The sequence below is a fragment of the Myotis lucifugus genome, unplaced genomic scaffold (assembly GCF_000147115.1).
Source record: "Myotis lucifugus unplaced genomic scaffold, Myoluc2.0 scaffold_4, whole genome shotgun sequence".
Classification (NCBI taxonomy): domain Eukaryota; kingdom Metazoa; phylum Chordata; class Mammalia; order Chiroptera; family Vespertilionidae; genus Myotis; species Myotis lucifugus.
The window spans coordinates 2865303-2891882 of NW_005871052.1; the positions used below are offsets into that span (position 1 = coordinate 2865303).

The window sequence follows — 26580 nt, forward strand, 5'->3', positions numbered from 1 at the left end:
CAAGAGGGTTCCCTTTTCTCCACATCCTTAGCAACACTTGTTGTTTGTTGATTTGTTGATGATAGCCATTCAAACAGGGATGACATGATATCCCTTTGTGGTTTTAATTTTCATTTCTCTGATGATCAGTGACATTGAGTATCTTTTCATATGTCTATTGGCCATCTGTATGTCCTCTTTGACAAAGTGTCTATTCAGTTCCTTCACCCATTTTCTAATTGTATTGTTTTGTGTTGTTTGTTTGTTTTTTTGATTTTGTGTTTTAAAGTTCACTATAAATGTTGGATATTAAAGCCTTAGCAGATGTATCAGCAAATATGTTCTGCTGTTCACTGTGTTGTCTTTTCATTTTGCTGATGGTTTTCTTTCCTGTGCAAAAACTTTTTAGTTTGATGTAGTCCCATTTGTTTATTTTTTTCTTTTGTTTCCCTTGCCCAAGGATATATATCAGAAAAAAATATCACTATGAGAAATGTACAAGATTTTACTGCCTGTATTTTCTTCTAGGATTTTTAGGGTTTCAAGTCTAACATTTAAGTCTTTTTAAAAATAAATATTTTTTATTGATTTCAGAGAGGAAGGGAGGAGAGAGAGATAGAAACATCAATGATGAGAGAGAATCACTGATCTGCTGTCTCCCGCACACTCCACACTGGGGACTGAGCCTGCAACCCAGGCATATGCCCTGACCAGGAATCCAACCACAACCTCCTGGTTTCCTGGTTCATAGGTCGATGTTCAACCACTGAGCCATGCCAGCAGGGCTAACATTTAAGTCTTTAGTCCATTTTGAGTTTATTCTTGTGTGTGGTGTAATAAAGTGGTATAGTTTCATTTTTTTACATGTATCTTCTAATTTTCCAGGCACCACTTATTTAATAGACTATCTTAAGCCTATTGTATGCTTTTGTCTCATTTGTCAAATATGAATTAATTATAAAGGTGTGGATTTATTTCTGAGCTGTCAATTTGGTTCCATTGATCTATACTGTTTTTATTTGTTCTTATTTTTTAAAAATTTATATTTATTGTTGAAAGTATTACAGATGTCTCTTTTTTCCCCATTGATCCCTTCTAGCCTGCACCTGCCCCCTGCCCCAGGCCTTTACCATACTAGTACTATTGTCTGTGTCCATGGGTTATACATATATGCATATAAGTTCTTTGGTTAATCCCTTCCCACCCACCCATTCCCATCTTTCCTCAGATTCAACACTCTGTTCCATGCATTTATGTCTCTGGATCTATTTTGTTCATCAGTTTATTTTGTTCTTTAGATTTCCACTTATGTGTGAGATCATGTGATAGATGTCTCTTTTTATGCCAGTACCATGCTATTTTGATTACTATGGCCTTGTAATATAGTTGATATCAGGTAGTATGATTCGTACAACTTTGTTCTTCTTTCTCAAGATCACTCACTGTTGCTATTTGGGGACTTTTATGATTCAATATAAATTTTTGGGATATTTGTTCTAGTTCTGTTAAATACGCTATTGGTATCTTAATAGGAATTGTATTCAATATGTAGATTGCTTTGGGTAACATGAACATTTTAATGATAGTCATCCTTTCTATCCATTAACACGGTATATGTTCCCACTTATTTTTATCTTCTTCAATTTCTTTCTCCAGTGTCTTATAATTTTCTGAGTACACGTCTTTTGCATCCTTGGTTAAATTAATTTTTAGATGTTTTATTCTTTTTGAAGCAATTGTAAATGGGATTGTTTTCTTAGTTTTCCTTTCTCATAGTTCCTTTTGGGTGCATAAAAATACAACTGATTTCTCAATATTTATTTTGTGTCCTGCTACTTTACTGAATTCATTTATCAGTTCTAGTAGTTTTCTGGTGGTGTATTTAGGGTTTTCTATATACAGTATCATGTCATCTGCAAATAAGGACAGTTTTACTTCTTTCCAATTTAGAAGCCATTTCTTTCTTTTACTTGTGTGATTGCTATGACTGGGACTTCCAGTGCTATGTTGAATAAGAGTGCTAAAAGCAGACATCTGTCTAGTCCCCAATCTTAAGGGAAATGCTTGTAGTTTTTGCACATTGTGTATGATGTTGGCTGTGGGTTCATCCTTTATGGCCTTCATTACATGTGGTATGTTTCCTCTATTCCCACTTTGCTGAGAGTTTTTAGCATAAATGGGTGCTGGGTTTTATCGAGTGTTCTTGCTTTCAGTTTTGAGAAACTTGTGGATTTAAATTGACACAAAATAACATTTTCCACACTATCTTATTCCCTTCTCCTATGCTATGGGGGACATTATTTACCACTGTGAAAATATTCTTTAAAATTATTTTTGAAATTTATAAATTTAGAAGTGTGGCTAGATTTTAATGAAATTTTCTAAAATCTTCTTTTCCAGAGCAAAACTTGGAATGCCTCAGTTTCTTAGTGCTGAAGCACAAAGTCTTCTAAGGATGTTATTCAAAAGGAATCCAGCAAATAGATTGGGTATTGCTTATTTCCTTAGCATTTGTATCAATATACTGCAGGCTTTGGGATGATAATTATAACTTTATGTTTTCTGACTTAAGTTCTTTTACTACTGCTATCTATTTAGACCTAGAACTTTGCATTTTGTATATGCAATGATTCCAGTAAATTCTGTATGTCTATGATTTAAAAATAGAGTGGTCTAGTTATTCAGTATTTCTGTTTAATATATATAATTATATATCATATGCATTCATTTTTTGAAATAGTTCACAGAATTGTATAGGTAATCTTTTTTGATATTTGAAGATAATTGTTTTGTCCTTCCAATATTATTAAATGTAAATATTATGTTTCCATAACTTATTACTTGGCCACTTTCAGGTAGCCTTACCCTGGACCCAGATGTAATCCTTTCATCTATCCTATTTATGACCTTATGTTAAAATTTCAATGTCACTTTATTATGTTGTACTTTTATTTTGACCTATAGATATGAGGTCATAGGTTCAACTATGAAGAAAATGTACCTAAATTCAAAGTTGTATTAAACATGATTTTGATTCGATTTGGAAGGCATTTCAATATTTCATTTTGTTCTATGTGCTTCATTTTTTTTCACATTAAATTGAAAGAAGCAATTATAATAAAAGATCATACGAGATGTCTTAAACCTTTCACTACAAGGAATCGATAAAGTGTGTGTATTGCTCTTTATAGATCACAGCTTAAAAGCCAGGTATAAAGATTTTAAAAAATTACACCAGTAAAATGTCTTTCTGTTTTTATAGGTTCAGAAGGAGTTGAGGAAATCAAAAGACATCATTTTTTTGCAAATATTGACTGGAATGTAAGTTCACTAGAAAATTTGTTACTGAGTAACTTTAATATGAGCAAACGCTGAAGAGTAAATTGTAACATATTGACTTTGCTGGTTAACTAAATTCATTTGTTTTACTAGTATGGGATTATTTTTATTGGGGCAACATTGGTTAATAACATAAGTTTCAGGTATGCAACATTATAATTTGATATCGGTATACACTATAGCATTCTCACCATCAAAAGTCTAGATTCCATCTGTCACCATGTAATTAAACCCCTTTACCCATTTCCCCCTCCACCCACTTTCCTTCTGGTAACCACTAATCTGTTGTTTGTATGTATGAACTTGTTGTTTTGTTCATTTTTTAATATTTCAGTTATGAATGAAATCATAAGGTTTTGTCCTTTACCACCTGACTTATTTCATTTAGTATAACCCTCAATATCCATCTGTGTTGTTCCAAATTCATCCACACATCTTATAGTTCAAGGTAATTGTTATGATATGCTACCGCTTTAAGTAAAATTACCTGGAACCAGTAAATGTGTGGATGATATTTAGTAAGTTTTTGTTTCTCATTTATTTTACCTGTTAAATATGTGCTAACAGGTAAAATAAATTCTCCCCTATTCTAGGTTGGAGAATGTAGAGGAGGAAGAGAAGGGGAAAATGGATGAATGATAGAGCAGTTCTTATAGAAAATTAATTCTAAAAAAATTTAAGATGTTATTTAATTTCAATTGGTTCTTTGTCATGTGTTAGGAAAAATTACATTTCTTAATAAATGAATGTTTTTGTACAGATATTTCACTAAATTTTGAGAGAACATGAAAATAGAAACATGCAAATTTCTATAAGTCTTATAAAGAATTTTTTAAAGGTGCAACTCTTAAACTAATATTTTTTCTTAGAAAAAACCCATTTTGTTGTCTGTTTTACAAATTGCTTTATGTATTTTATGTACTATCAATAATCATAGGTGTTTTTTATTTTCTAGTTCTAATTATTGGTATTGAAATATTTTTCAAAAGAAAAAAATCTCTTAAATTCTAAGGCATATACAGAGGGCCACTATTAACTGATTAAATCATTGTTACATCTGGCTTATGGAACATGTTTTAGAAGGCTATTTTTATTTTTTGTGGAAGTCATTAGTATCAATTCCCTAAATCGCCACTCAATTACATAGTACATATGAGTTCCCTTTCATATATCTGTTGCATGCCTCTTTTGGTGTCTTGTAACTTTTTTTTTGTAATGCTTCTCTATTCTTCCTTTTTTTATACCTAGAGAAACTGGAAATTTTTATATTCCATCATTCTTTTTTTCATGTTTATTGTATTCAGAGAAGAGAGAAGGAGAATTAGAAACATCAATGATTAGAGAGAATCATTGATTTACTGCCTCATGCATGCCCCCTACTGGACATTAAACCAGCAACCCAGGCATGTGTCCTTACTGGGAATGGAGAGGAGACCTCCTGATCTATAGGTTGATGCTCAACCATTGAACAACACCGGCCAGGCTCCATCATTTTTATATCTAAACAGTTTATATTCCTTGGTCTTAATTTAAATAAAAAAGACTGGAATGTTTATGTAAATATAAATGAAAATTGTGGACATAAGAGAAATGGAAGTGTGAGAGATCCCCTTGGCCTCTCCCAGTGAAATTACAACAAGTAAACCAATTATAATTCAACAAAGAATTCCCTGCTCAATACAGAGGCCTGCTTGAGAGACCTGCACATAGAATCATCTAAAGGTGGGCAACCGGGAATAAACTGGGATACTAGAAGGGAGGAAAGCACAGATACAGCCCTGCAGCGGAGAGCTTGCAGCGCATCCTGGAGAGGGGAGGAACCCAGCGGTTGCAGGCGCTGCCTGTGGCCTGGAGGAACAGAGAATTGCAGGGTGCAGTCCAACTGACAGAGCAGCGAGGAGATGCCTAACAGAGCACTGGGTTCTGTTCTGTAACCCTCTAATGTTGGGCAGGACAGTGGTGTTTCTGACAAAGAAATAGAATCACCGAGCACTGTAGCCATTTGGACTCCCCAAATTCTCCTTCCCTTGCTCTTGGATTTGGGTCAAGGATCACATTATCTGTAACCAAGATCTATTTCAGCAGAACTGCTGTTTTCCTCTGTAATGATCCCCAGGTGGGGTGCTTGGGGCAGGACCCTAGGGAGACCAGGGTTTGCCATTATGGTGAGGACAAAACAAACCCCACCCTCCAAGCTTTGCAGTTGTACAGTCTTAAGGAAACCCTGGGTCAAGACTAGGAGATCACAGAGCTAAAAATTCTTACAATTCAGCACAATCTACTGGAAAATAGTAGAAAAGCCTCTTCAGAGGAAGCTATTGTCCTCCATTAATATGGACAGATATAAATGACTAGGCAAAGAGAACAGCAAATACCATGAATAATCATGGTAACAAGGATGATCAGAAAGAAAATGAAAAATCTCCCAAAAGCAAACTGGGACACATGGAAAGATGTGATATAAATGCCAGATTTCAAGATTGCAGTTCAGAAAATACTCAATAGGATATGAGCAAATAGACAGGAATTCAATGCCCTCAGAAAACAAATCAATGAACAAAACAAGTACTTTACCAATGGGATTGAAACTTTAAAAAAGAACCAATGGGAAATCCTGGAAATGAAGCATTAATTAATGAGTTTAAGAGTGAACTACTGAGCATAGAAAACAGAGCCAACCAGATGAAGGAAATAATTAGTGATATCGAAGAGAAGAATCTAGAAATGAAGCATAGGGAAGAAAAGAGAGACCTGAGCATAAAGAAAAATGAAAGAGGTCTACAAGAACTATCTGACACCATCAGAAAAAGAAACATTAGAATAATAGGCATTTCAGTGGAGGAAGAGAGGGAGTTAGCAATAACAGAGAGTCTATTCAAACAAATAGTGAATGATAACTTCCCAAACCTATGGAAAGAACTAGCTCCTTGAATCCAAGAAGCAAATAGAGCACTAGTTACCTCAATCCAAAGAGGTCCTCTCCAGCGCTCTTCATATTAAAACTGTCAAAAATTATTGACCAATGAAAAATTCTCAAAGCAGTCAGGGAAAAGAAGGAAGGGACTTACAAAGGAAAACCCATCAAAATTTCATCAGACTTCTCAGCAGAAACTATACAAGCCAGAAGAGAGTGGGAGCAAATAGGCACAAGTCAGAAAGAGAGAAATTACTGGCCACAAATAATATATCCAGCAAAATTTTCCTTAGAATATGAAAGAGAAATAAAGATGTTCCAGACATACAGAAATTGAGGAATTTTATCACCAGAAAACATCCATTGCAGGAAATGCTCAAGGGCTTTATTGTATCTGAAACAAAGAATGTAAGATCACAACACTATGAGTAAGATCACCAAAAACTTACAGCATAAACAGGCATAATTTGTGAGAACAAAAACATAAAAGGGGAGGGGGTAAAAGTCTAAGCTGGCATAGGAACATGAAGATGAGATGCACTTAAAAAAAAAAACTAAGGTATATATGAAACTTTACTTTTTAGAAACCTAATGGTAACCACACACAAAATTCCCAAAACAGGACAGAGCTTTAAAAAATTTGGAAACAGAGGAAAGAAGTATGGAATACCACCAAACAAAAACACACAGACAGAAACACAAAGGAAAAGAACCAATGAAGGAACAGAGCTACCAGAAAACAAAATATAAAATGGTTATTGGACATTCTCATACATCAGTAATTACCCTAAAGGTAAAATAAATAGTATAAATTCACCAAGAAAGAGACACAGAATAGCAGAGTGGATAAATAAAACAAAATCCAACCATATGATGCCTATAAGAGACACATCTAAGCTGCAAAGACAAAGGTAGGTTCAAAGTAAAAGGGTGGAAAATGATTCTCCAAGCAAATAAAATCTACAGAAAATCAGTTATAGCCATATGTATATGTATTAAAATCGATTTCAAGATAACAAGAGACAAAGGTGGACACTTTATAATGATAAAGAGAACACTACATGAAGAAAAAATAACATTCCTTAACATACTAAGAAGCCCAGTACACGAAATCGTGAGGCCCCGCCCAACCACGTGCCTCGCCGCGCCCACCTGTCCACTCTCCTGCTTGCCTGCTGGCCACCAGCCTTGCTGCAATCAGAGCCTATGGGCCACACCATGTGAGCCGAAATCATGTGAGACCCCAGACCCACCGCATGAGGCGGGACCCCAGACCCCAGACCCTCCGCACAAGGCGGGACCCCAGAGCCCAAACCCGCCACATGAGGCGGGACCCCAGATCCGCCGCGAGAGGGACCCCAGACCCCAGACCTACAGCACGAGGTGGGACCAGACCCCAGACCCCAGACCTGCCGTGCGAGGTGGGACCACAGACCCCAGATCCGCCATGCGAGATGGGACCCCAGACACCAGACCCACTGCGTGAGGCGGGACCCCAGACCCCAGACCTGCCACATGAGGTGGGACCCCAGACCTGCTGCGCCACGAGACCCATCAATGCACCTCTCAGTGACCAATTGTGTGGTCATTATGGCATTACGGTCACAGGCCTTTTATAATATAGATATGCACCCAACCAAGGACCACCAAAATATATAAAACAACTACTCACAGAACTATAGGGAGAAACAGATCAAAACAAAATCATAGGTGGGGACCTTAACACTCCATTGACAGCTCTAGACAGATCAACCAAACAGAAAATCAATAAAGAAATATTGGCCTTAAATGAAACACTAGACCAAATGGACATAGTTGACATTAACTCAACCTTTCATCTCAGGATATCAGATTATACATTCCTAAGTGCACATGGAATTTTCTCAAGGATAGACCATATATTGGGTCACAAAACTAGCATCAACAAATTCAAGAGGCTTGAAATCATACTAAGCATATTCTCTAATCATGATGCCCTGAAATTAGAAATCAACTGCAAAAAGGAAGTAAAGAAACCCCCAAATCTGTGGATATTAAACAACATGCTATTAAAAAATGACTGGATCAAAGAAGAAATAAAAGATGAGATAAAAAGATATATAAATAAAAATGAGAATAAGAATATAGCATATCAAAATTTCTGGGATGCAGCGAAAGCAATAATAAGAGAGAAGATTATATCATTATAGGCCTATCTCAAGAAACAAGAAATATCCCAAGTAAATAATCTAACATCACAGCTTAAAGAACTAACAAAAGCAACCTAAAGTCAGCAGAAGAAAGGGAATAATAAAAAACTGAGCAGAATTTAACAGAATAGAGAAAAGAAAAACTATACAAAAAATTAATAAACAAAGAACAACCTGGTTCTTTGAAAAGACTAATAAAAATTAACAAACCCCTGGTTAGCCGCACAAAGGAAAATAAAGGAAAAGACCCATATAAACAAAATCAGAAGTGAGAGAGAAGTCAACAGAGACATCACAGATATACAAAGGATCATACTAGAATATTATGAAAGATTATATACCATCAAATTCAATATCCTAGAGGAAATGGATAAGTTGCTAGAATTATATAACACTAGAGGCCCTGTGCATGAAAATTCATGCACTGGAGGGGGGTCCCTCAGCCCGGCCTGCCTCCTCTCACAGTCTGGGAGCCTCAGGGGCGGGAGGCAACCCAGCGATCAGGGGAAGGTGACACACCGTCACACCTCTGCTGCTGCCACTCCCGGCAGCGCAAGCCTTGGCCGGCCCGGGTTGCCTGAGCCTTGGGTGGCCCTGGGTGGCTGGGCAGCCGCCATCCTAGGCTTGCCTGTGCCTCAGGCTGGCCCTGGAGGGCTGGGGGGCTGAGGGGACTGGAGGTCTCTAGAGGTAAACATGCGGAGTGACTTGCCGTGCACTTGCCGCTCTGGTGGGGCTGAGGGGACTGAGCACTGCCATCTTGTGGCTGTGGGCACTGCCATCTTTGAGGGAGGGGAAGTCAATTAGCATATTCCCTCCTTATTGGCGGTGGGTATTGCCATCTTTGTGATGGTGTGAGGGTCAATTAGCATATTCCCTCTTTATTAGATAGGATTCCTAGACTAAATCATGAAGAATTGGAAAATCTAAATAGACTGATCATTAGTGGGGAAATGGAAGCAACCATCAAAAACCTATCAAAAAACAAAAGTCCAGTCCTAACTGGTTTTGCTCAGTGGATAGAGCATCGGCCTGCAGACTCAAGGGTCCCAGGTTCGATTCTGGTCAAGGGCATGTACCTTGGTTGTGGGCACATCCCCAGTAGGGGGTGTGCAGGAGGCAGCTGATCGATGTTTCTCTCTCATCGATGTTTCTAACTCTCTATTCCTCTCCCTTCCTCTCTGTAAAAAGTCAATAAAATATATTTTTAAAAAATCCAGGACCAGATTGCTTCACCAGTGATTTCTACCAAACATTCAAAGATTTAAAACCTATCCTCAAATTCTTTCAAAAAAATAAAGAGGAGGCAATTCTTCCTAACACATTCTATGAGAACAATATAACCCTGATACCAAATCCTAGTAAAGATAACACACAGAAAAAGAAAAGCACAGACCAGTATCTCTGATGAATACAGATGCAAAAATCCTAAACAAAATACTATTAAATCAAATATAATAGTACATCAAAAAATAATATGATCAGCTGGGGTTCATGCCAGGGGCACAAGAATGGTTCAATATATGCAAATAAATCAATGTACTGAACCACATTAAGAAAAGGAAGGATAAAACTCATATGATCTTATCAATAGATTCAAAATAAGCATTTGATAATATACAACATTCATTTATGATTAAAACACTCAATAAAATTGGAATAGAAAGAAAGTACCTCAACATAATAAAGGACATATGTGATAAACCCTCAGCTAATATCATACTCAAAGCTGAAAAACTGAAAGCTTTTCCCCTAAGATCAGGAAAAAGACAAGATGTCCACTGTCACCACTCTTATTCAACATAGTGCTTGATGTCCTAGCCACAACAATAAGGCAAGAGAAAGAAATAAAAGGCATCCAAATAGGGAAGAAGTAAAACTGTCACTTTTTGCAGGCATAATGTATATAGAAGTCTCTATAGACTCTACCAAAAAATGATTAGAAACAATAGACAGATACAGTCGAGTTGCAGGATACAAAATCAATATGCAAAAATCCATTGCCTTCTTGTATACTAAAAATAAAACATCAGAAAAAGACAATAAAAAATAATTTCTTTTGCAATTGCAACCAAAACAAAAAAAATTCCTAAGAATAAACTTAAGAGTGTGAAAGACCTACATACTAAAAATTACAAAGCATACCCTGGCTGGTTTGGCTCAGTGGATAGAGCAGCAGCCTGGGACTGAAGGGTCCCAGGTTCAATTCCGGTCAAGGGCACATGCCTGGGTGGTGGGCTGGATCCCTAGTAGGGGACATGCAGGAGGCAGCCAATAGGTGACTCTCTCTCATCATTGATGTTTCTATCTCTCTTTCCCTCTCCCTTCCTCTCTGAAATAAAATATATATATTTTTTTAAAAATTACAAAGCATAGTTAAAAGAGATTGAAAAAAAAATACAACAAATGGGAAAATATTCCTTGTTCATAGATTGGATGAACCAACATAGTTCATCCCATATTTCCCAAAGCAATATACAGATTTAATGCAACCCCATCAAAATAACAATGTCAGTTCTTAAAGACATAGAAGGAGAAATCATCAGACCACAAAAGACCCCGAATAGACAAAACAATCCTGAGAAAAACCAAAGCTGGAGGTATCATGCTATCTGTCTTCAAATTATACTACGGAGCTACAATAATCAAAACAGCATGGTATTGGCAGAGAAATAGACAAACAGATCAATGGAACAGAATAAAGAGCCTAGCTACAAATCCGCATGTATATGGACAGATAATTTTCGACAAAGGAGCCAGAAACACACAATGGAGTAAATAAATTATGCTGGGAAAACTGGAAAGCCACATGTAAATGATTGAAACTGGATTACATGTTGTCCCCATGTACAAAAATTAATTAAAAATGGATCAAAGACCTAAATATAAGATCTGATACAATAAGTTACATCAAAGAAAATTTAGGTACCAAATTTGTGGACCTGGGTTTTAGAGAACATTTTATGAACTTGACCCCAAAGGCAAGGGAAGTAAAGGCAAAAACAAATGAATGGGACTATATCAAACTAAAAAAGCTACCGCACAGCAAAAAAAACAACAACACCACCACCAACAACAACAACAAAAACAAAAACTGACAACAACAAAACAAACAGGCAGCCAACCAGATAGGATATGACATTTGCAAATAGTAGCTCCAACAAGGTTTTCATTTCTAAAACATATAAAGAACTCATAAGACTCAACATCAAACAAACAACCCAATAAAAAAAAATGAGCAGAGCAGCTATAGAAAAACATCTTCCAAGAAGACATACAACAACCAATAGATATATTAAAAGATGTTCAACCTCACTGGCAATTAGGGAAATACAAATCAAAACTACAATGAGATACCACCTCACACCTGTTTGAGTGGCCTTTTTGAATAAGACAAGCAATAACAAGTGTTGGAGAGGTTGTGGAGAAAATAGAACACTCATTCACTTCTGATGAGAATGTAACCTGGTACATCCACTATGGAAAGCAGTCTGGTGAATGCTCAAAAAAATGAGAATTGAGCTACCATACGACCCAATGTTCTCTCTGATGGGTATATGCCCAAAAAACTCGAAATCATATTTGTGCAAAGACATATGAACCCCTATGTTCATTGCAGCAATATTCATGGTTGCCAAGACATTAGAAACAACCAAAGTGTCCTGTAATATGGGGACTGGATAAAGAAGATGTGGTACATATACACAATGGAATACTACTCAGCCATAAGAAAGAACAAAATAGTACCATTTGCAACAACATGGATGGACTTGAGAATATTGTGCTAAGTGAAATGTCAGTCACAAAAAGCTAAGACCCATATGATTTCACTAATGTGTGGGATATAAAACTGAAACTCGTGAACACAAATAGCAGTGTGGTGGTTGCCAGAGGGAAGGTGTTGTTGGGCGGGGGGGGAGGGTGTCCTAATATCTGGAGACAGGAGAAAATTTGACTTTGGGTAATGGGTACAAGGTGCAATATACAGATCTTATAACAATAGAAACCCACACCTGAAACCTATATGTTCATGTTGATCAATACCATCCCATTCAATTTAATAAAAAATGAAAATAAATTACTTTACATAATATTCTATTAATTTTCTACTACTGTGTGGGTCTGTGAGCTTTTAAAACAATGTAGATTTGCCCAGAACATTAGATGTTCATATATTGCAAAATTTTATATATCTTTCATTAATATATCAATTTTAGGAACTTAAATGGTATGGCAAGGTTAAATTTTGGATTTCTATAATAAGAACCCTAGATGATAACTTTAATGCATATTTTTTAAAATTCTTTATTGTTGAAAGTATTACATATGTCTCCTTTTCCCCCCATTAACCTCTCTTTGCCCACTCCCACCCCCCAGCACAAACCCTCATCCCCCTGCTGTCTGGGTCCATTGTTTATAGGTATATGCATGCATACAAGTCCTTTTGTTGATCTCTTACCCCTCCCCTCCCATCCTCCTTGCCCTCCATCTGAGGTTTGACAGTCTGTTCCATGCTTCTCTGTCTCTGGATCTATTTTTATTCATCAGTTTATGTTGTTCATTATATTCAACAAATGAATGAGATCATGTGATATTTATCTTTCTCTGACTGGCTTATTTTGCTTAGCATAAAGCACTCCATGTCCATCCATGTTGTTGCAAATGGTAAGAGTTCCTTCTTTTTACCGCAGTGTAGTATTCCATTGTTTAGATGTACCACCGTTTTTTAATCCACTCATCTGCTGATGGGCACTTAGGCTGTTTCCAAATCTTAGCTATGGTAAATTGTGCTGCTATGAACATAGGGTGCATATGTCTTTCTGATTGTGTTTCTGTTTTCTTGGATATAATCCTAGAAGTGGGATTACTGGGTCAAATGGGAGTTCCCATTTTTAGTTTTGTGAGGAAACTCCATAATGTTCTCCCACAGTGACTGCACCAATCTGCATTTCCACCAGCAGTGCACAAGAGTTCCTTTTTCTCTGCATTTTCGCCAGCACTTGTCCTTTGTTGATTTGTTGATAATAGCCATTCTAACAGGTGTGAGATGGTACCTTATTGTCATTTTTATATGCATCTTTTGGATGATTAGTGACTTCGAGCATGTTTTCTGTCTCTTGGCCTTCTGTATGTCCATTTTCGAAAAGTGTCTATTTAGGTCTTTTGCCCATTTTTTTTTATTGGATTGCTTATCCTCTTTTTTAAGTTGTATGAGTTCCCTATAAATTGTGGAGGTTAAACCCTTATCAGAGATAACATTGGCAAATATATTCTCCCATGCAGTGGGCTCTCTTGTTTTTTTGTAGATGGTTTCTTTTGCTCTGCAGAAGCTTTAATGCATATTTTAAATGAAACAAAATATTTAGGTGAAGTAAATAGTTATTGAAAATAGTCTAATTATTAATTTTGAAATATTTTAGTATTGTTAGTTATTTCTCCATGTTAACATTGCAACATATTCTGTATGATTATTTTACCAGCAAAAATTGAAGACAATATTTGATATCCAAAACCCAACATCATTATTCTTTGTAAATGCAATGTGTGGCATCACTAATGTGTTTCCAGGTGTCACTTGATTCTGTACGTTATTTCTCAAATATTTTGGAATTTAATTAACAGGTATCTGAAGCTTGTTGAAATTCCATTTATGAAATTGTGATTCTTCTGTATTATGTTCTGGTTTCCCTTACAAAGTATAATGATTTTTAATGTGTTACTATGTTTTTATGTTATTCTGTTGCTTCTAGAAATTATATAAAAGAGAAGTTCAACCTCCTTTCAAACCTGCTTCAGGAAAACCAGATGATACTTTTTGTTTTGATCCTGAATTTACTGCAAAAACACCCAAAGGTAATGCATATTCATGTGTAACATCAGGACTTTTATTCAATTAGATGCTTAAAAAGTAAACTTGCTTCTTAAGTAAAAACTAAATGAATTATATGTTTTCAAAGGGTTGGTTTGTCTCATGAAAATGTGGATTCCACATAGAGCTTTGCTTGGGCACCCACCTTTCAAGTATATCCTTTAAATGGGAAATATTTATCAGAGAAGAAGGGACTAGAGTGAAGGATAAAAGGTTTCTTTGTTTTGTTTTAAAAGTCTTTTTCATGATAATGTATTAGCGGGTCAGGGATAGGAGATAAGACATGAGATATATCACTCTGACTCTTACAGTTTAGATTTTAATGAGGTTTACTTTTGATAGAATCTGTTTTATACACTAACTCAACAAATGTTTAACACCTACAAATGTCCTCACCAGTGAGGAGGCAGCAGTGAACTAAACGACAAAAATTATAATCCACATGTAGTTTGCTTAGTAGTGTGGGGAGACAGATAATATACAATAAACCAAATAAATAATATAGTATGTCTGATGGTAACATTTAATGTTTTTTGTGGTTTTATTATTTATATTAAAATAAATGCTGACATTTTATATTACAGAAATCTGTATAATTCTAATTAAATATAATTATTTGGATATTAGATTCTCCTGGTTTGCCAGCCAGTGCTAATGCTCATCAACTCTTCAAAGGATTCAGCTTTGTTTCAACTTCTATTGCAGAAGAATATAAAATCACTCCTATCACAAGTGCAGATGTATTACCAATTGTTCAGGTAAATTCCACTTAATTAGATTATTTAGTTTAGGGATAATTATTTCCTTCAGTTATTTGTAATTAATTTATAATAATTTAACTTCATTTATTTCTGTGTATAATAATGAATTAAAGATGTTTCCATATGTTTTTAAATAAAGCAGACAATAGTAACATTTAATTATACTTATGTAATCTCTTTTGGCAAAAAAAAATGTAATGGTGGTATGTAAGCTAGTTTATTTATTGTGTTGTCTTTGGGTATCTAGAAAGCCTACAATTTAGGATCAGTTCAGATCTGGTTAAGCCATTTATACATACTGATAAAAATTCTACAATGGATTATTCATGATTTTTTAAAGATTTAGGATGAATAGAGGTTGGTGCAAAGGTATGCTTACAGTTGTGAGTATGAAAAACATAGAGTTTATTCTTGTATTATTATTTATTTACTAGTGGCCCGGTGAACAAAATTCATGCACATTAAAAGGGAATTAATTCGAGGAAATATTTTAATATTTCTATTTGCACTTTCTCTATAATAGAAGTGTCAGAGATGAAAGAAAATTAGTAAAATGTATATGAAAATCTTCCTCCTGTCAGAGTCTGGGGTGCACCGTGGGACCTAGAGTCAAGTCCCCGCCCACCACCCGCATGCGCTTCAAAAACACAGAAGACCCAGAACCGGCCAGCCCCACCCCCGTCAAAACCCTCTGGGCGAGGGGCACAGCCTCAGGTCCCCCGGCCCAGCGTCAGATGGGGGGCACAGTCTCAGGTTCCCCGTCAAGCCCCACCGGGCGGGGGGCACAGCATCAGGTCCCCCGGCCCAGCATCAGGGTGGAGGACATGGCCTGAGGTCCCCTGTCAAGCCTCGCTGGGCAAGGGGAGCGGCCTGAGGTACCAGTCAAACCCCGCCAGGTGGGGGGCGTGGCCTGAGGTCCCCCGTCAAGTCCCCCTGGACAGGGGCTGTGGCCTGAGGTCCATTGCCCCAGCCAGGCACCATGCAACCTCAGGTCCCTGCTGTTCGGTTGTGATGTTACGGCGTCCCGGCTAATTTGCATATTCCTCTATTACATAGATAGATTATTGTACTAGAAACCCAATGCACAAAATTCGTGAAAGGGTAGGCCCTCGCAGTTCTGGCTTCCTCCAGGCCTCCCGGCCCAGGCTGCCTCCTACCCGCCTTCCCTGCCCCAGCTGCCTCCATCCAGAAGGTCATCTGGATGGTCATTCTGCTGTTTGGTCATTTGGTCAATTTACATATTACGGTTTTATTATTATAGATTATTTTCCATACAAACAACTATAAACCTACTTTTGCCCCAACCTGTATAAATTTTGAAGAGAAGATAAAAATGTGAAAATATTTCATTATTCTCAGTATTTTTTTAAAAAAAACACAGATAAATGGAAATGCTGCACAATTTGGTGAGGTATATGAATTGAAAGAAGATATTGGTGTTGGCTCCTATTCTGTTTGCAAACGATGCATACATACAGTTACCAACATGGAATTTGCAGTGAAGGTATTGTCCCTGAACCTACCTTTTTTGGGGTTATATATGTAACTTAACTAACGGACATTTTTCAGTGGGGCTAGTGGAGATTGCAAAGAAAAAATGAGAAAAACCTCTAAAGACTTAATATTTTCATTTTGAATCTCTTTCCAAGACTTTATTTTGTAGAAGCATTGCATTCCATGAATGTCTTGCTTTTCAATAATTTTATTTTAAGGTACTATGTTAACATTGAGTAATTGTAACAATTACTGTTACATTTGGATCACATTATGAGCTAATGTAGTTTTAATTACATGTACTATAATGTTAAAGAAAATGGTCTTTTTATTATTCTTGCAGTTATAGGACATTTTTAACTGTTAAAGTATAATATGTGGCAAGCATAATTCTTGAGTTTTAAGCATTTGCTCAAAACTATAATCAAATTGAAAATATACCATTAATTTTTAGACAAAGAACATAATTTTTTTTCCTCTGAGATTTGTCTTATTTTATTCCTTAGGTTATTGACAAAAGTAAGAGAGACCCCTCAGAAGAAATTGAAATTTTAATGCGCTATGGACAACACCCAAACATTATCACTTTAAAAGATGTAGGTATTTAAAATCTAAGCTAATGAAGTTATGACTTGGCACTTTATTTTCTTTCTTTTTTAATTTTTATTTATTTATTTATTTTATTGTCTAAAGTTTTACATATGAAAAGGAGAGATATGTAAAGGAGAGATATGTAAAACTTTGTTTTTTGAAGCTTTTCATTTCTATGTTATATTTGCTGTCATGCAACACAATCTCAAGATTCTTACATTTGCTACTTCAATTATCCCCCCCCCCCCCATTATTCTGTTTTCTTACTCTTTGTGTAGAACATCAGAAAGGAACTATGATTGTTGGTAAATAAGAATGTCCTGCCCTAGATAGTTTGGCTCAGTGGATAGAGTGTCAGCTTGCATACTGAAGGGTCCCAGGTTCGATTCCGATCAAGGTCACATGCCTGGGTTGTGGGCTCGATCCCCAGTAGGGGGCGTGCAGGAGGCAATCAATGATTCTCATCATTGATGTTTCTATCTCTCTCTCCCTCTCCCTTCCTCTCTGAAATAAATAAAAATGTAAAAAAAACAAACAAAAAAAGAATGTCCTGATTACTTGAATATATTCTGGCTAGTTAAGTAGTTAACATTACAACCAGCAACATTTATTATTCTGTGATACTATAAATACAGACATTGGGAATCTGCCAAATTCTACATTTTATTTTCTTAACTCTACAGAAATGGCTTGTTGCACTGTGGATTGTTTTTTAACTGAAATTGTATTACTCTATAGTTTTGTAAAATGAACATATGTCCTATTAATAGATGTTACTGAGTTTACGCTCCCTGGCCAGTGCGCAAAGCCTTTAGGATTGCAGCTGACACAACGCAAATATACCATGGCTTGGGTCCCTAATTCACCGCAACCTCTAGAGACATGGGTCCTCGCAGCCTCTTTCGTGCCAGAGCTCAGGCTGCAGACAGTTCTGCAACAGTGAAACAGAACATCTGGAATGTATGAACTCTTTCCAACCAACTTAGCTAATTTTCAGCATTTGGGCAATGTTCCTCATTAATATCTGTAAGTGTAATTATCACATCATTTCACTCTGGTGTCAGGGACTTAGCTCTAAAATCTATATAGAAAAAGCACCTGGATCCGAGTCTTTCAATGGTTTTGAGACTGTGCCTGGTGGAGGAAGGTGAGACCAGTGTGTCCTTCCCCACCATGACCCTCCCATCGGCTATTGACAGTATGGACTAGGTCCCAATGATGAAGGCTAAAGCCACCTATGTCTCATGAATTCTCTAATCACAAAAGAGACCCAGGAGACCATTCAACATTTTGAGCAACAGGCAGGGTAGAGAGAGATGCTGGCTACACAACCCACAATCGCCTTATCCCCTAGGAGACCAAGTACCTCCAAGTGGCAGAAGCACTCCACAAACTAAAACTACAGAGTGGAGAGATAATGAGAGAAGAGAAGCAGCCAGCCTCAGCCCAGTCCACCCCCAGCAGCAACCCTCACTCTTCTGCTGAGCAATAGCCTGGAGGTTTGCTCTCTTCTGGCTCTTTCATAGTCTTATCTGGCCCAAATCATAGCACCATGGGTTCTGGAAGTGGGGATAAAGACAGAAATTAGACAGATAAATGGAGCCTCTTTGGACCAAGATCCCTCCAGAAGTCTAATTTGGGAGGTTTTGGCAACCAGCCCTACAGAGGAGCCAAGAAACCTTCTCCAATGCTACTTATCCACGTGCAGGCCACCCTAATGGTCAAAGATCCAACAGCCTTAAAGCTGCCCAAGATGGATATCCCACTGATGGAAAGGAAGACACAACCACCATTGACCTATAATCTTAAATCCAATGAATAGAATATGCTCACATTCAACTATAGCTTTCTCTTCCAGTGACTCTGGATAGAGGGTGGCTTGCCCCCACTTCTCTATTACCCTGATCTGACGTAGGAAAGGTTGTGTTTTTTGTGTGTTTTTTTGTTTAAAAAACAAACAAAAACCTTTTAATCTGAGCCTAGAACTGGAGGTATCATTGTTTTTTGAGAAACTTGCCCTTGTGCAAAGCCTGCCCTTGTGTGGGAGAAGCCATTGCATATTGCTTCAATTTAAAGTTAGACTAAATAATCTTAGCAGTAATGTATGGAGGCCTCATCAATTTGTTTCATCATTTAGCCTAGACAAGACCTTGATCATTGCTTACGAGGTAGGTAACATTTGTGTTGTTCCCAAACCAAGGCTTCTTGATGGATAAGTCATGGTGTAGAGGTGCTCACTGACTAGTCTCTGGCCCTCTCTACTGCTGGTGCCTTGGGCTCCGGCCTTGTCAGTGAGGGAACCTGCATTTGTTTGAGATCTGGGCACAAAGAAAAACCAGACTTGGCATGAACCCATCTCCTGTGTGGAGATTAGTAGAGGCACTTCTTACTGCCGTGCCTCCGGGGCAGTTCTGCTGGGCAGTGCTTCCCTTTCATGTGTCAACAAACACAAGTGTTGCATATCCTTTGTTGCACTTCACAGTAAGATTAAGTTCATCGCATTTTGGTGGAAAACCATTTAAGGGAAAATATTCAGCCTACTGCTTTGGTATATATAAATGGATGTTAAGCTTTTTAAAAGTAAAGATGGTGGTAACTATACGTAGATTATATTCTGGACGTTCATATGAAACAAGTGTCACCAGAGCCTGATGTTTTTCTTAGAGGTAGAAGGATGAAAATATTTTTCTGGCAATCATTTTTCCTAAAACAAACCTCATATCTTGTATAAAAATAGAGGTTACTGAGGAAGGAACCAGGGAAAGCACCTATTTATTTATCCTTGCTATCGACATGTTTGGTCATTGTCCTGAATACTGTATCAAATCCCTGCTATTCGTACTTTGGAAGGATGGTGTCTACATAGTCAGCTGAGCTGACTTTTCCATAGAGAGGCCCCAGAGTCTAAAATGATGAGAACAATTAATTTATTGGTGTTTTTTCTTATGCTCATATATCTTGTTTTGACAATAAAAATCTGTGCTACTTAAAAAAAAATAGATGTTTTAAATGCTGACTTTTCACCTAAGAAAATAATGCTCTTGCCCTAGCCAGTTTGGCTCACTGGATAGAGCGTCGGCCTGGGGACTGAAGAGTCCCAGGTTTGATTCTAGTCAAGGGCATGTACCTTGGTTGCGAGCACATCCCCAGTAGGAGGTGTGCAGGAGGCAGCTGATCAATGTTTTTCTCTCATCGATGTTTCTAACTCTCTATCCCTCTCCCTTCCTTTCTGTAAAAAATCAATAAAATATATTAAAGAAAAGAAAATAATGCTCTTTTCTCTCTAGAGAAGGCAGACAGATTGGCTATCACCTAGATCAGTTTGTTTTGGATAATATGATATGCATTTTGATTAATATCTATGTATATAAAGAGGTAATATGCTAATTGCTGTTATGGTGTCCCAGTAACGACCAATTAGCATATTGATGCGTGAGCATCAGGGGCGGGTGGTGGGGCCAAGTTCCTGGGGGTCTGATAAGAGTGCCTGACAGGAGCCCAGACTGCTAAGAAGGAAGAGGAAGCAGCCACGGGGAGCTCTTCCAATCTCCCTGCACGGACACCCTACCCCAGCCCCCGCACCCCTGGGGGGATGGATGGACACCCTACCCCAGTCCCGAACCTCCGGGGGGACGGGGAGGCTGACCAGCCAGGGAGAAGACACAGCCTTGGGAGTAGCTGCAGCCTGCACCTCTGACTCCCGATCTCTTCCCCTGCCACCTCCGCCAGGGGTGCCCACAATAGCATGCCAGCGACCACCCATCAGGGCTCCCGAGGCACATGGGGCCCATGGCCCACTGCTGCGAAGCCCCCTTCACTGGAGCTGGGCACACCTCTCCTCCTTACAACTCCAGACCCCGGTGGAGGGAGGCCTGAGCTGCCCTCCAGGGTCAGACCCTTCCACCCGACAGCAGCAGCATGTCCCTGCAGCTGATGTGTGCTGAACCTCCCTGGGGGTGCGGCTAAACCCACCCTCCTGGCTCTGCCCTGGCCCATCCCCTATCCCGCTTCAGGAGATTGGAACCCTGCCCTGAGCAGGTACAGCTGTGAAACAGCCACGTACAATTTAAAGAATGGCACCAAGCAAGAAGGTTTGACAGTTACTCCCCCTTCGGCCTCGCCACCCCGCTAGAGACTCCCTAACTCCCTCCCCCCCCAGCACCTCCAGGGACAACCACCGCTACAGGGCTGCTGGCCAGAGCCTGCCCCTCCAAACCCTCTGCAAAGCTTCCATAGCTACAGTCCTAGGAAACAAAAATGCCCATCTCCCCTAATCAGCACCTGCTACCTACGAGGGTACGAGTGGGCAGTTGGGGACGAGCAGGCCGGCAGGGGAGGCAGTTAGGGCAATCAGGCCAGCAGTGGAGGGCAATTGGGGGCAATCAGGCCAGCATGCAGAGTGGTTAGAGGTGATCAGGCAGGCAGGCAGGTGAGCGGTTAGGAGTCAGTGGTCCCGGATCGCGAGAGGGATATCCGACTGCCAGTTTAGGCCCGATCCTACAGTAGTCTCGGACATCCCCGATTGGTGAGGGTGCAGGCCAGGCCGAGGGACACACACCGCCATAGTTTTTAAATAGTAGTTTACATCTATCTATCTATCTATCTATCTATCTATCTATCTATCTATCTATCTAATCTATCTATGTCACAAGGCCTGAATGAAAAGGTACACTTATTTTTTCAATTTATTTTCTTTGGTATAGTATTTGAATTCAACAAACATTTAAGACACCATGTCAGATAATGGACTGTGGGGAGGATATTAAAAACTAAATAATACATTTACTGTCAAAAGGAAGCTTACTATTAGTAGGGAAGAGAAGTGTCTATAATACAGTAAAAGCAAATGAGATAGATGCCATTTGAGAGGTACAGAGTTCTATTTTTCATTTATATCCTTTGATGAAGTGTAACATACTATCTGAAAAGTTAATGAAATTATATGTTTAACATGATTTCAGGGACTGTTTAGCCAATTTAATCTTCACTACTATGTTGGCAATAAAAAATATATTTTTAACACTAGAGGTTCACTATAAAAGCAAAGTAAATGTAATTTGAACATTTCAGAATTATAATTATAAATAATAACATTTTTAAAATGTGTTCTTTTTTAGGTTTATGATGATGGTAGATATGTTTACCTTGTTACGGATTTGATGAAAGGAGGAGAACTACTTGACCGTATTCTCAAACAAAAATGTTTCTCGGAACGGGAAGCTAGTGATGTACTGTTTGTGATAACTAAAACAGTTGACTACCTTCATTGTCAAGGAGTAAGTTGTAGTTATATTATTTCCTTGAGTTCTGTGACTTGTATATTAATAAAATTATATGTAGGGTATACCACTTAAAGTGAATTACTTTTTTATAGAGAATATATATTTTATAGAGAACATACTAATAAAACTCATAAAGTAGTGAAAGTTATAGAATTAGGAAGTTGGAAAATGTTATCATTTTGTCCATTCTGCCTGTTGACCCTGATTTAGTATCATTTTAGTTTTAAAAGTGGTTTGGATTATGTAATTGAATCTAACCTTCACTTTGAAATTATTAAACCTAATCAAATTTTTATTTTTTTATTTTTATTGATTTCAGAGAGGAATGGAGAGGGAGACAGATAGAAACATCAATGGTGAGAGAGAACCATTGATTGGTTACCTCCTGCATGCCCCCATTGGGGATTAAGCCTGCACCCCAGGCCTGTGCCCTGCCCGGGAATTGAACTATTACCTCTTGGTTCAAGGTCAACACTCAACCATTGAATGATACTGGTCAGGCAAACCTAATCAAATTTAAAAGTGAAACATAAAAGGATTATCCAAGGACATGTGAATATTACTCATATTATGCTATACCTAACATATAAAGTTCTGGCAATGAAAGGACTTTATTTCTTGATTCTTGCCAACCCCTATTCCAAATACAGTAAGAAATTTCAATTCTAAACATGTGAAATATTAATCTATTAAAGTTTGTAGTAGTGGAGCAGGTCTCATATTTTGCTACCTACCTGTTCATAAAGAAAGCAAATGTTACCAAAAAAGGTCAACTCTTATTATGTACAACTCTGAAAGGAAACATTGTCACAAATAATTTAAAAATTTAGTTTGAATCAGTTTAATAGTGGATATGTATGCACATAAGTATAAACAATAAATTAATGATCAACTCAGAATTGGCACAGTGAAAATTCTACATGGTCCCCTTTTATAAATAAGAAAAATAAGCCAGTACTCAGTTTTGTGTCTGGTTTAATGTACTACATTTTTCAATATTATAAAATATGAACTATTTATGGCTATTATAATTTAATTGCTTGATTCTTTTTATCAACACTCTCTAAAATAAAAGATGACCTATTTTGAGAAGAGAACAATGATAAGCATCTTTTCTTTTTTATTTATTTTTATTCATTTATTTAAATTTAATGGGATGACATTGGTTAATAAGATCATATAAGTTTCAAGGATACATTTCTGTGAAACATGATGTGTATTTTACAAGAGGGCCAAGTGCATGGTGACGGAAGATTATTTGACTTTGGTTGGTGGGCATACTAAGCACCTTTACTTTAGTATATTATTTTAGAAACTTTCAGTTTTTTATGTCAATCAAATAAATTAATGACAGAGATGTATTTAGCATTTCTATATGCCAGGCATTATAAAAAGTGTTATACAGACTCAAATATGAGTAAGACTTGGTCCTTGTCTTTAAAGATCTTTCAGTGTAGTGAACTGCTGATTAAGATAGAACTATATTAAATGAAGTGCATAATAATCAGTAAGAAATTTATAATGTAGAGAATTTTAGAATATTTTGCATATCTAGCATTTTATTTGATTTTTATTTTTTGCTTCTATATTTCTGCTGATAGTTTCATGTATCAAAAGCATGTTTTCTTTTACTTTAATGAGATAGTTATAATAGCCATTTTATTTTTTAAATGTTTTATGTTTAGTCTTGTAATTTTGAATAATCATTTTTATCAAGACACAATTCACAAATAACATTAAGGTTTACAAAATTTATGCATTTATATGCTGCAATATCATTACCACCCTAGCTTTAGCTAGCACCTCCATCATATTATTTTGAAAATTGTCTGTATATTTACCACCCCAAGTAATACAATATACAGGTGATATATTATAGAATTGTACTAGAGGCCCGGTGCACAAATTCGTGCATGAGTGGGATCTGGCCGGCCCACCTAAATGGAGACCCATCGGGCTGGGCTGGCAGGGGGAAGGGCCATGTCTGGCTTGGGGGAGAGGCCACGGACGGTTGGCTGGCTGGTCCCGCCCCCAATTAAGGTGTTTGGGGCAGATCAGGGGCCGGTCTGGCCTGAGGGGGGGCCAGTTGGGGCCGGATCAGGGTGGTTGGCTGCTACAGTGCATATCATAACCACTGGTTATTCTGGTTGTGCCGCCATTCCGGTTGCTGGGATTTTATATATACAGACTAATAGCCCGGTGCACGAAATTTGTACACATTAAAAGGGAATTAATTGCCCTAACCTGTTTGGCTTAGTGGATAGAGCATTGGCATGCGGACTCAAGGGTCCCAGGTTCAGTTCTGGTCAAGGGCATGTACCTCGGTTGCGGGCACATCCCCAGTGGGGAGTGTGCAGGAGGCAGCTGATCGATGTTTCACTCTCATCGATGTTTCTAACACTCTATCCCTCTCCCTTCCTCTCTGTAAAAAAATCAATAAAATATATATTTTTTTAAAAAAGGGAATTAATTAGCAGAGATATTTTAATATTGCTATTTGCCCTTTCTCTATAATAGAAGTGTGAGAGATGAAAGGAAATTAGTAAAATGTATATGAAAATAATATATAAATTTATTAATAAATAAACAGCAACAAAAGGATATAACAACAAAAAGGCATGATATAAAAAAGACAAAAACATGATATGAAAACAACAAAAACATGATATAAAAACAACAGTGACGCAAACAATGACTGATAAAGTGATTAAACTTATTCTAATATCTCCCTGTACACCACATTAAGAGTGAAAACACTTTCAGAGTGCTTGACTAATTTCCTTTGTGATGAAGTATTTAGAACTTTAACTGTAACATCACATGCTCTTCAAACTCGAGAGAAAGCAACATATAACTGACCATGTGCAAAAACGGGTTCAGGTAGGAATATGCCTACTTTGTCTAGAGTTTGTCCTTGTGATTTATTAATAGTATCACAAATGCTGGCATCATGGGAAACCGTCATTGAATCAATTTAAATGGGAGGCCAGTGTCAGATGGGGACAAATTAATTCTTGGAATCAGAATAGCCTCTCCCTCTGCAGATCCTGTTCATACTTCAGCTTTGATAATGTTAGGTTGTAATATTTTGATAATAAATCTGGTACCATTACAAAGACCCCATTTACTATTGAGATTTCTCAATAGCATGATGATTGCACCCGCTTTCAATTTTAATTTATGACACGGCATTCCCGAAGGAGTAATACTATTAAGAAATTCTATGGGAAAATTTTCCTTTTCAGCATCATCTGTGGAATCAATGGAATCATCACTCAAATATGTGTGAAAATCTCCATCGAGTATATCCAAATTTTCTTCATTTAATTTTTGAACATGCTCATTTTTTGGACAAAGAATTGCACGTTTAGATATATTTTTAATATTATCTATAGCAGTGGTTCTCAACCTTGGCTGAACATTAGAATCACCTGGGAATCTTTTTAAAATCCTGATTCCTGGGCCTCATCCTCCAGAAATTGTTTCTTTATTATGGGGTGGGGCCACAACATTAGTAACAAAGAAATAGAATTTCCGGAGGATGAGGCCCATAAATCAGGATTTTAATAAGATTCCCAGGTGATTCTAATGTGCAGCCAAGGTTGAGAACCACTGATCTATAGATATAGTATTTCCAAAGGTAGCTTCAATAATAGATCCATTCTAAATCATTTCACTTCAATGCTCCGCTCCGAGGGCGGGTTCCTGCTTGAAAACTTGCCCTGAGGGTGGATTCCTGCCTGAAACCTTGCCCTGAGGGCTGGTTCCTGCCTGAAACCTCACCCTCCAGGAAACAGCTGGGGGAGGGCGCAGTAGTTTCCAAGACGACCCCTGCAGGACTGACTTCCTTCTAGTTGGTCACGGTTCTGGCCGTGATGTTACACCCAGGGTTTTTATATAAGTAGATTGCTGGAGTAAATAATACAAATTACTACCACACCCACATACTATCAGTCAGATTATGTTGTAATAAATATCACTTTATTGAATGTATATTTGCACTCCATGTAACTTAAGTTCAGCAAAATATTTCTGAGAATCTTTTCAGTTGGAATCTGGCCTGTACACATGGGTGAACTCATCTTTGATGAGCAAAAGGAAGGTGAGTTTTAATAACTTCTCATTTCTCTTTTACTCTAACTTGCCAGTCCTTTCAAACCGGAAA

The 26580-nt window shown here is 37.7% G+C and overlaps 1 protein-coding gene and 1 pseudogene across 1 annotated transcript in view; both read left to right on the plus strand.

Annotated features, from left to right (window-relative positions):
• Positions 1-26580, plus strand: part of RPS6KA6 (ribosomal protein S6 kinase A6) — a 168045-nt gene that overhangs the window by 116091 nt on the left and 25374 nt on the right. The window contains exons 11-17 of the mRNA XM_006082809.3: positions 2380-2468; positions 3242-3300; positions 14169-14271; positions 14915-15045; positions 16430-16552; positions 17049-17138; positions 22251-22409. Of these exons, the coding sequence (XP_006082871.1) occupies positions 2380-2468; positions 3242-3300; positions 14169-14271; positions 14915-15045; positions 16430-16552; positions 17049-17138; positions 22251-22409 (754 nt within the window). The remainder of the gene's footprint in view (positions 1-2379; positions 2469-3241; positions 3301-14168; positions 14272-14914; positions 15046-16429; positions 16553-17048; positions 17139-22250; positions 22410-26580) is intronic.
• LOC102438566 lies at positions 18277-18994 on the plus strand (annotated as a pseudogene).